This window comes from Trachemys scripta, chromosome 16 (assembly GCF_013100865.1).
Source record: "Trachemys scripta elegans isolate TJP31775 chromosome 16, CAS_Tse_1.0, whole genome shotgun sequence".
In the NCBI taxonomy this organism is placed as follows: domain Eukaryota; kingdom Metazoa; phylum Chordata; order Testudines; family Emydidae; genus Trachemys; species Trachemys scripta.
This window is the reverse complement of record NC_048313.1, coordinates 17481820-17492890: the sequence shown is the minus strand read 5'-3', so window position 1 is coordinate 17492890 and position 11071 is coordinate 17481820. Positions and strand designations below refer to the sequence as shown.

The 11071-nt window shown below is 63.2% G+C and overlaps 1 protein-coding gene across 2 annotated transcripts; it reads left to right on the top strand.

Annotated features, from left to right (window-relative positions):
- The first annotated feature begins 814 nt into the window (after positions 1-814).
- On the top strand, positions 815-10956 carry CDK4 (cyclin dependent kinase 4). Of its 2 annotated transcripts, none has more exons than XM_034792132.1 (8): positions 815-906; positions 1814-2047; positions 4439-4574; positions 4999-5166; positions 6554-6663; positions 7533-7583; positions 9424-9559; positions 10095-10956. In XM_034792132.1, the coding sequence occupies exons 2-8, from the start codon at positions 1830-1832 to the stop codon at positions 10185-10187; spliced, it is 912 nt and encodes a 303-aa protein (XP_034648023.1). In that variant the 5' UTR covers positions 815-906; positions 1814-1829; the 3' UTR covers positions 10188-10956. The 2 variants fall into 2 exon arrangements, with proteins under 2 accessions (XP_034648023.1, XP_034648022.1); XM_034792131.1 differs by lacking the exon at positions 815-906 and adding an exon at positions 1128-1275.
- The last annotated feature ends 115 nt before the right edge of the window (positions 10957-11071 follow it).

The window sequence follows — 11071 nt, the reverse complement described above, 5'->3', positions numbered from 1 at the left end:
AGGCAGGTCCGAGATTGGGGTTCCTAGGTGCTACCACGATATGCCTTCTCCTCCTTGGCTGGTGCACCTGGAAGATAACAGCTCACTACTGGGGCTAGCGATGCTGGAGGAGATCTGTGTCAGGGTGCTGATGAACCAGAGTTCAAGCCCACCAAGCGGGGGTTACACCAGACAGGTGGGGTCCTGGGAGGCTTATGCTGCTTCCTTGGGGGCCATGAAGGTGGGGGAGGGGACAGAAGAGCCTCAGAGTTGCCCTCAAGGGGCCCGATGTGGGTGTTGGGGACGCCAGGCTGGGCCCCTTCAGAGTAGCACCCAGCACCAAGGACGCGTGGGGCTCTGGCAGCGAGGCCCGGATGGGTCGTACCCTGGCTCCCCCGGCCCCCAGAGGACGTGGCTGTCAGCGGGGATCAACCCGGGGGCGGCTGGCCCCTTGGCACACAGAGCAGACTGCCAGTGGCCCCAGGCTGGCAGCAGTAGTAGAGCTGTTATCCCACCTTGGAAAGGGAGCAGGCCTGTGCCAGGAGGAGGGGAGCTCGGCCTCGCCCCACTCCGCCCCTCCTCGGAGACAGGGGCCCTCGAAACCTGCCCAGAACCCAGGAGTCCGGGCTCCCCCCAAGGAACCCAGGAGTCCGGGCTCCTCCCACAGAACCAAGGAACCCAGGAGTCCGGGCTCTTCCCACAGAACTAAGGAACCCAGGAGTCCGGGCTCTCCACGCCCCACAGAACCCAGGAGTCCGGGCTCCCGCCAAGGAACCCAGGAGTCCGGGCGAGTGGGGGGAGGGGGCTGCTCCATCGACCTTCCGGCCGGCCCGTCTCGCTGGTTCCGGTCCTCCGGCCCCGCCCCCGCCCGGGCCCCGCCGCCGACACCCGCGGCCCCCGGCCCCACTGCTGCGCTGCCACCTCGGGGTGAGTCCGCTCCCCCCCCCCCCCCCCCCCCGACCCCCCGCCCCGCGCCCCCCCACCCCCCCCCGCCAACCCCCCCCCCGGTCTGGGGATTCTGCCCCCCCCCCCACTGCCCCCCCCGCACCGCCCCCCGAGTTAGCCCCTGCCCGGGGGGGCTGGTCCCCGTTGGGGATTCCCAGGGGCGGGGCAGGTCAGGCTCCGTCCCCTCCCCCACGGCACATGGTGCGGGCCGGTGGGGGCAGGGCTGGCCCTGGCCGGGGGGGTGGGACCGGGGTGGGGCGAACCCTTGGCCCGGAGTCTCGCCAGCGACCGGACCGGGGCCTCCCTCCGACCAGCGGGGCCGGAGCAGGGTTTCTGCGCTGAAATGGCCAGGTGGGGTGTCTGTTATTGTAGGGTCGCTCATGGGGGCTGGGCCCCACGCGTTGTGTGCTTCCTCCCCCTTCCCCTGCCCCCCTCCACGTGGGTGCCCTCGTAGGGCTGCCCAAAGGGTCTGGGGCCGAGGTCGCCGCTGTTGTAGGGTGGCTGTGGTATGGGGGGGGGGGTTGGTGCATTTTTAGGGTGGCGTGGGACACCTGCAATGTGTGTGTTCTGTGTATGTGGGTCTGTGGTAGGGTTATTGAGGTGGTGGGGCAGCTGTTCTGGGGTCGCTCGGGGTCCCGGGCGCTGGGCAGTTGTGGGGTCGCCCTGGCTCTGCCGCAGGAACCCCATATTGTGTGTTTCAAGGGTGGGGTGGAAGGTGATGCATTTATCTTGGGCAGGGGAGGGGGCCCCATGGGATCCAAGAGCATTGGGGGGGAAGCTGGGGGGAGCAGACAGGGGATCTGAGTGGGGGGAGCAATGGGGTGCAGGCGGGGATTGCTAACAATTCATAATCCCCTCTGCCTTAACCTGCCGTCCCCTTCCCTCCTAGCCAGTGCGGAGCCAGGATGGCGAAGGAGATGCGGGCGCAGTACGAGCCGGTGGCGGAGATCGGCGTCGGCGCCTACGGCACCGTCTACAAGGCCCGGGACTTGCAGACCGGCAAGTTCGTGGCCCTCAAGAACGTGCGCGTCCAGACCAACGAGAACGGGCTGCCGCTCTCCACCGTGCGCGAAGTGGCGCTGCTCAAGCGGTTGGAGCATTTCGACCACCCCAACATCGTCCGGTGAGGCGCTGGTGGCGGCTGTGCAGACAGGGGAGGGCTGGGAGGAAGCCGAGACCGGAGGAGCCCTTGCACGTGGTGCTCAGTCACGTGGGGCGGGGCTGGCGGGCTTTTAGTTTGCATTGGAGGGAGTTTGGTTTTGGGGACCCAACAGCCACTTCCCTCTGCACCCCTCAGGATAAACGTCCCAGGCTGTGCAAGAAAGGGAATCAGTATCCCATGGGGGGGGACTCCCCCCGGCTCCGGAGTGTGGGGGGAAAGGGTAAGGAGGCTTGAGGGTGTGGGTGGGAGGTAAGGAGTGGAGAGGGGTCCCCAATCTGGGGTCTGTGTAGGAGGCACGTGGCTAGTCCTGCCTGGGAGGTTAGAGTGGCCGTGCAGGGGACAGAACGCTGCTCTGCTCTCTGGAAACTCCCTTTCTGTATGAGCTAATCCCTGGGAGCTGGAAGCCGCCCCGGGCCGCTTTGCGCCCGTTTTTCCAGCTCTGGGAAATGTGCGGCCGGTTCTAGGAATTGAGCCGTGGTCTGGGAGCTGCCTCCTTCCTGCGATTCCTGCAATGCTAGTCGCGGGGAGGGAGCGTGCCCGGGGCTGGGCCGCGGGATGGCTCGGCTGGCAAACGTGTGGGTTTCCACTGGCAGAGGATGTCCGTCCTCCCCCCGCTGAGGGGCCCGCCTGCGCTGGGGGTGGGGGAGGAGGTTCAAGAGCTGCTCTGTGTCTTGCCTGGCCTTGGTCCCCAGGTGTTTATAGGCCTGTTGTGTTAGGCCAGGGGTAGGCAACCTGTGGCACGCGTGCCAAAAGTGGCACGCGAGCTGATTTTCAGTGGCACTCACACTGCCCAGGTCCTGGCCACCGGTCCGGGGGGCTCTGCATTTGAATTTAATTTTAAATGAAGCTTCATAAACATTTTTAAAATCTTATTTACTTTACATACAGCAATAGTTTAGTTCTATATTATAGACTTATAGAAAGAGACCTTCTAAAAACGTTAACATGTATGACTGACACGCGAAACCTTAAATCAGAGTGAATAAATGAAGACTCGGCACAGCGCTTCTGAAAGGTTGCCGACCCCTGCGTTAGGCTTTTTCTGCCAGCCGGTTCCGCTCTGCTGGGGGTCCTGCCAACGCCAGCCTGGGGCACTGCTGGCTTTACAGAAACACTGGGGTGTGACGGCAGGAGAGCTCCAGGGAAGGAGGTCACTGGTGGGTGGGGTCCCCATCCTGCCCCTCTCCCGGCTGTACTGAGACGCTTGGGGGTAAATAGAGACGTTTTAGGGAGCTTCTAAAAAACTCCAGCCTCAGCAGCAGGGTCTTGGGGTGAGGGGGAGGGGGTGGGGGTAAGGCAGGCGGGTTGAGTGGCAAACCATTGGGGAGGGGGGTGGGTGCCGGGAGGCAGGGGGAAAGCGGTGGGGTGGGGGTGTGGTGGGGATTGAGGGCAGCCGCATCTGAAGGGACCGTAGCTTTCTAAGTGCTTAGCTCCCTGGCAGCCTCCTATGGTGAGGGGGCTAGTGGAGCTGTCCTGCCCCCACTGCGAAGGGCCAGGCCTGGCCCGCTGCCCCCAAGTGATCTCCGGGGGTGGGCGGTGGGGACACTGCTGCCCTTGGTGCTACGGCTCCCCCTGTCAGAGGAGCTGGCAGGGGCCGGTTCTGCTGGCTCCGTCCCTTTGAGTCGCGGGCCCTGAGAGATGCAGACAAAGTTTCCATTTTGTCTGCACATGAGCCTGGCCCTCCTGTCTCTTCCCTGCTACCAGCTTCACAGACATTTTGCAGGCAGTTCCCAGCCCCTTGTCTGCCTCTCTGAGCCAGAGGGCAGTGCGGCAGGACCTCCGCGTCCTGTGCTGATTAGCTTCCAGGAAGCCAGGAGGAAGCAGTGGGGCCCCGGGAATTGCTGATTGAGTTATCCAGATAAGAGTCTGGAGCCCTGCTTTGGGCTATCTGGCAGCAGGATCTGCAGCTGGGAATCGAATCAGCCCAGTACTGGCTGGAGCTCTGTGATTGGTTGGGGGTTTGATACTGTGAGCTCAGGGGCATGCTCAGGAAGCGTGTCCCCAAATTACCATGTGATAGAAAGCATGGGGGGCAGGACTGGGGGCTGTAGGTTGGGATTGAGGGACATTGGCAGAGCTGTGTGTGGGGAGCTGCAGGTCAGGACTGAGGGACATTGGCAGAGCTGTGTTCCATCCCTCTAGATGGGCCTGGGGGGGTCCCTGGCCCCCATCTGTCCCACGTTGGGCCCAGACAGCCCCGGTCCTTCGTGTTGTGTTGGGCTGGATCGTTGAGTTCCTGCAGCTGTGAGCGGGAGCCCCGCTTCCAGCAGAGCATGTGTCAGTCAGACCCCTGCCTGGCCCCGCACTCCGATCCCCAGCCCCTGCCAAGCTCCCTTCTCCGCCTCCCCGCAGGTTGATGGATGTCTGTGCCACCACCCGGACGGAGCGCGAGACCAAGGTGACGCTGGTGTTTGAGCACGTGGATCAGGACCTGAAGACGTATCTGGACAAGACGCCGGCTCCTGGCTTGCCAGTGGAGAAGATAAAGGTACAAGGGGAATCGAAGGGAGCTTCGGGGATGCCCCCGCCCCACGGCGTGCCGCTGCCCTCGTGACAGAGGGTGATTGGGGAGGGGAGAGTTGCTTGCCTAGAGGAGGCTCCAGGAGCTGGGCTGGTTCAGCCTGGCCTAAACACATCTGATTGCTCTCCATCAATACAGCTGGGGGAAGTCCAGGGGAGGGACAAGCTAGTGAAGGCAAAAGACAACGTTGGCCCAGGGTCTGGAACAGCCTCCAGTAGGGGATAAACAATCCAGCTGGATAGCTCCGCGAATGGGATGACATGACAGGCTCCACGGCTGGATTCGATGCCCCAGGAGGGCCCTTCCTGTCCTGTATCCCTGGCCCCCGCCCCACCTGTGCTGCTGGGGCAGGCAGGGAATCTGACCCTGCGCTCTCCCCCTGCTCGGCCAGGACCTGATGCGCCAGTTCCTGAGCGGCCTGGACTTCCTGCACTCAAATTGCATCGTGCACCGCGACCTGAAGCCGGAGAACATCCTGGTGACCAGCAGTGGGCAAGTGAAGCTGGCTGACTTCGGCCTGGCCCGGATCTACAGCTGCCAGATGGCCCTGACCCCTGTGGTGAGCGCTCCTGGCCCTAAGGCCTGTGCATGTGGAGGGGGTGGACGGGAGCAGGTTTTGGCTCATGGAGCCCAGCTTTGAAATGCTGAGGTGCCTCCTCCCCTGCTGGGCCCCAGGCCCCCTGCGGTCCCGCACTTGTGCCTGCGATACTCTGCCTTTGGTGCTGGGGCTCCCGCCGCTGTCGGGCGGGGAGAGATTTTTCACGGTCAGTGTCTGAGCCGCTGCCGTGGGTGGGGATGGCGGGTTGGGAGCCGTGTGAGCCTGAGTCACTGGAGGGTGACTGCCGGCCGCCTCATCCTCTGCTGCAGGCATCTTCCCGCAGAGGCGCCGGCCCGGCCCCCAGCCAGAGATCCTGTGCTGGGTGACGGGCTCCTTCCCCGGGCCGGCCTGGCCTGCTCTCGCTGTCTGTGAGCCCTGGGGGGTGCCCTCTCTGCTGCAAAGGGAGGATTTCCCCAGGGTTCGGAGCTGCCCAGACACGAGTGCTTCCCAGTTACCCCGTCAGTGGGAGCTTCACTCAGCTGCTACAAGGCACCACCCGCGGGGGGATTAGGGGGACCAGACAGCAAATGGGAAAACTCGGGACAGAGGGTGGGGGTAATAGGAGCCTATATAAGAAAAAGACGCAAAAAGCGGGACTGTCCCTATAGAATCGGGACCTCTGGGGATCCCGGGGACACCCCCGCCGTGCCAAGTGGTCCCCCTGCCACCGATGCTGGTGGGAGTGGGGTGTGCTGGGAACCTGGCAGGGGCTTGGGCACACTCAGCCATCATTGGGCTGGGCTCCCAGGGCCCTTGTTGGGCTGGGGTGGGGGTGGCGTGAAGGTATAGCCGGAGCTCATGGCTGTGTGAGCAGCAAAGGGGGCCTGACTCAGCAGCTCTTCCTTCTCTGGGGGCTGGAGATTGAGGGCCCCTGCCCTGCTTGAGGGCTGAGAGATCTGGGGGTTCTCCAAGCTGCTAACTTCCAGCTCTTGGGGCACCTGGGGACAGGGCCGGGGGGCAGCCCTGGGTCTGTAGCTGGGGTGCTGCTGTCGGGGGTTACCCCGTCACGTCTCCACAGAGACGAGCTCCAATGTGGTGGGGCGGGAAGGGGGGAGCTTCAGGCTCCGGCAGCCCCCATGCTGCTCCCCCCCCCCAGCCAGTGGGGTGCGTGGAATCTGTAGGGTAAATATTGTGCCATAGGCAGGAAGTGGGACCGGCGGGTGGGGACACTGTCTAAAGGCATTTCCTGCCCAGCAGGGACCGGGAGCTCTGAGCTCCCAACCAGCCCTGGAGAGAGACACCCTCCAGGAGTTGGGGAACTCGTAAGCTGCTTGCGGGAGGGGAGCTCTAAACCCCAGCAGGCTTCTACCCAGGGATGGGGACACAGTCTGTTTCTGTGCCCGTGCAGGTGGTTACCTTGTGGTACCGCGCCCCGGAAGTGCTGCTCCAGTCGACCTACGCCACCCCCGTGGACATGTGGAGCGTCGGCTGCATCTTTGCCGAGATGTTCCGGCGAAAGTGAGTGCGCGTGGGGAGGAGCTTGGCGGGTGCTGGGCAGGGCCGGGGTGCGGGCACTGGGGTGCCTGCAGACACAGGGTGGGCACTGGGTGGCGTGGGCACAGGCGGGTGAGGGTGTGGCTGTGTGTGGTGCAGGTAGGCGTGGCTGGATGTCCATGTATAACCTTGAACCCCTCTCTGGGCGGGAGGTGTCGTGCCCAGCATCTCACGGAACCAGGAACCCTGACTCCCAGTTCCCTGCTCCGACCAGTCAGTCATGCTGCCTTGCGGTAACATGACCCTGCTGGGGACTAGGACGGCATGGCTGGGTTGGCTCTGGCCTCTGGTTGGCTGCAGACCATGGTGGGGAGCCCACCTGCTGGTCTCAGCCCTCCCTCCCCCCCAGCCCCTTGCTGTAGCGTAGCAAGCCCAGCTGGGAGACAATTGATTAGTTCTGAGCCAGGAACTACCACCCCCCCCAGGCTTATCAGCTTGGCTCTGTGCTGATAGCCGGGGAGGGGCCCCGCGCTGCCAGATCTCCCCTCCCGGCCTTGTGGGCTCAGCTCTGGGCCTCTCCAGGGGTGGGGGGATGTGTGATAATGAGGCTGACGCCCTGGTATCCAGCGGGCCCCTTCTGGGTAGGTCATGGCTAGCTGGGGGAGGGGGAGTTGGGCCCCGGCCTGTTACTGGCCCCTCCAAGCCCTCCCACCATTGTTCAGCCTCTTTGGCCTTTGAGCGGGCCGGAGGGTGATGTGGGTGGGAGTGTGTGCCCATGCAGCCACCTCTGGGTGGGGACAGGATGGCTCTGGTTCTGACCCAAAGGGAGGGGGCTAACGGTGGGGAGCACGCCCCACGCTCAGCTCAGCAGCTAGCCCCTCTCTCCCCTGCAGGCCCCTCTTCTGTGGCAACTCAGAAGCCGACCAGCTGGGCAAGATTTTTGAGTAAGTTCTGAAGCTTCCCTAGTGTCTTGCGGGAGGGGGCTGGATGGGGGCGGGGGTGGCACCCTGGGATCGCGGGGGGATGGGACTCATCAAGCAGCTCTTGAATGAGGCACTTAAGGGCCGAGCCCCAGGGTGGGGCTGGGGGACCCAGCCCTGGTTGAGAGCTGATTGATGGGACAGGGCGGGGCAGCGTGCCTGGGTGTAGGGCTGCTGCTGGAGGTATAAGCACAAAAGTTTGTGGGGTGGGGGGGGCTGCTGGGAGCTTGTCCTCTCCTTTATCCTGTTAACAACTCTCGGGGACACTCAGTAACCAACCCACCCTGCTGTGCTCCAAGATGAAGCCGGATCCAGTCTTGTGCTGTGTAGTGACTGACCTCCTCTCACATCCCCCCCTTTCCTCCCCGGGTGGCCAAGGAAGGAGGCGACCGGTCGAGAGGTTTTTTTGCCGCGTGGGGAGCAGAATGTCCAGGGTGCTGCCTTGTGCAAGCGGCCCGGGGCCCAGCGCCGCGGGCAGCTCTGTGCTAGAGGAGGGAAGGTGCATTTCAACCCTGGGGCCGAGGGGACAGTAGCGGTGCCGGCGCCTGGGTTTGCCTCAATGCGCGGACGGGGCTTCGAGCTACCCCTGCCTGGTCTGCCCAGGATCGGAACCCGGGTTAGGTAGTTACTAGGCATATTACAGTAGCCTCTAGGAGCCCCTTTGTGCACGGCGCTGCGCAGACAGAACAGACACGGCCCTTGCCCCAGAGACGGCCGCTATAAGGGAGCAGTCTGGTGAACACGGGCTACCTTAGCGGGGGTTAAAGAGGCCCCTTTGTTCCTAGCAGAGACAAGGTGTCACGGAGTCCCCGGGCGATGCTCTGGAACTGCTTCCCACAAAGCCAGTCAGGACTTTGGGGAGCCTCCTCTCCCTCGGAGCAGACTGTCTTCAGGGCAAGAAGCTCACACGGCTTCACCTCCTGGGTCTCTCCTGGGAGCATTCAGCATATGCCCCTCCGTGCGCTTCCCACAGCGAGTCCGCCCAGGCGGGGTCCTGGGGAAGCCAGAGGACCTGCACGCACCCCCACTCCGCAGTCAGACGTGACTCTCAGCCAGCCAGTAAAACAGAGGTTTATTAGATGACAGGAACACGGTCTAAAATGGAGCTTGTAGGTCCAGAGAACAGGACCCCTCCGCTGGGTCCATTCTGGGAGGGCAGTGAGCCAGACAGCCACGTCTGCACTCACTCCCCGTCCCCAGCCAGCCCCAAACTGACTCGCTCTCCAGCCCCTTCTCCTCCTCTGGGCTTTGTCCTGTTCCGGGCCAGGAGATCACCTGATTCCTTTGTTCTCCAACACCTTTAGCTATCCCCTTGCAGGGGGGAAGGGCCCTGGCCATTAGTTGCCAGGAGACAGAGTGTCGGCCATTTATGTATACTGACCCTTTGCTCTGCAACAATTACACACCCCTTATCCCACCACCTAGAGACTTAAGAAATGCATAGGGGAAACTGTGGCACCCCTACAGTATTCCGAGGAAACATTAAGAGCAGCCCCAGGGGCTGGAGGGGCAGAGAGCCGGGGTGTTAGATATCCGCTGGGAATCGTGGGTGAGGGATTCGGAACTGGGCCGGGAGAGGCTCTTGTCTGAAGAGGCTGGGGCTGTGTAGGGGGCAGGAAATGGGACAGTGGGTCAGGGAGCCTGGGCTCGGCTCACAAAGGACTTATCAAGGAAACAGAAAGCCGGTATCTCTGCTCTGGGCTGGCAGTGCCCATGTACCACCCCTGCCTGGGTGCCAGTTGCTGTGCAAAACCAGCCCCCTCCCTGCTGCCCCGTCCCAATGGTTCTCTTCCCTCCCCCGCAGCATGATCGGGCTCCCGGCAGAGGACGACTGGCCCCTGGACGTGGCCCTGCCACACTGCGCCTTCACAGCACGCTTCCCGCAGCCCGTGGAAATGTTTGTGCCAGAGATGGAGAAGCTGGGGGCGCAGCTTCTCTTGGTAGGTCGGGGCGGGGGGGGGGGGGGAGGAGGGGGGGGTAAGGGGGGGGAAGCAGCAATAATTTAGCCTGAGAAGGAGAATTGGGGAGGGGGCCCTCTGGAGCCCCTCGAGCTGCTGATATTGCTTGGTGAGACGAGGGCCTGGTCCGCGTGATGCAGCCGCGGGCTTCTCAGCGGTGGGACCTAGTCCGTGTTTGTTCCCACTGCAAAACCAGCACGTGGGGTCGGCCGGCTCTGGAAATGACACGCCCAGGGGCATCGGCAGAGCTGGGGGGAGGCGGCTGCGCGTCGGGATTGAGGAGCACCAGCAGAGCTGTGTGGTGGGGAGCCCAGGGTTGGGAGAGCGGGGGCCTGCGGGTCGGGGACGGGGGACAGGATGCAGGGTCCTGTTAATTCGCCCTTCACTCTTTGAACACCCAGTTGTCTCAGCTGGCCCACAGCTGATCCATTGGGTTGGGAGGCCCAGACCCAAAGTCCTTCTCTGTGGGGGTAGGGTGGTGTCCGTCCCATTTAACCCTTTCTCCTCTCCTCCCTAGGAGATGCTGACCTTTAACCCCTACCAGCGGATCTCGGCCTTCAACGCACTGCGTCACCTTTACCTCCAGGACAAGAGCCTGGTGGAGGGGTAACGCCCCAGCGCCCCCCTCTCCCCTCCACGGGGACCCAACGGAGGACTCGGGATAGTGCCAGTTCTGCACCCGCCCCACGCCCCCGGGGGGGCACAGCCACCAGCACGCACATGGAGACGGACTCGAGCAGGGAGCGAGACGCCTCCTCCCCGGTGGCGTCTCCCCCCACCCCCCACGGGTGCCTGGTCCCGGGCAGGCCTAGCTCTGTTTAAGGTCAGTTTGTGTTGGGAAGGGGCCCGGCGGGGCCTCACCCGAGTTCTCACGGACACTTTGAGTAGCCCTTTGTAACCGTTTACAAGATAACTGTTGCTGCCTTATCACATTCCAGCCTCCTGCCGCTGGTCTCAGCTCTTCCCACCCCGCTAGCGAGGGGCTGAGAGCAGCCCGACAGACCCCTCCCCCTCCCCACACTCGGGGCAGGTGTTTTTTTGTTTGTTTTTTTACAATAAATATTCGCGCGCGGTTTTTCTACTACCAGGGCGGTGGCCAGGGCGAGCCGCCGGATTGGTGCACGTGTGACAGTTGCTTCCCCGAGGGTGGATTGGGGAATCCCGGGGGGAGGAGGGGGTGTTCCCTCCCCCGGGGCCGGGAATCGACAGTTTATATTTATAATGATTTTTCTCAGACACTTAACTTTGTTTTTTTTTTTTAATCGGCTCTAAAAATGGTAAGAGTCTAATAAAGGGAAGGCAGGGGGATGGGAGGGCAGCGCCCGGGCAGACCTGGCTGCCCTCGCGTCTGGCCCCACCCCAGCCTGCTTTGTCACTTGGCTTGCCTGACGGTGTCTTGGGTTTGACTGGTGCGGCTGAGAAGCCAGGACCGCGCCCCTCGTCATGTGGGGGTCAGAGGTCCCCTTCCTCTGATCACTGCTGGCCCAGTGACTG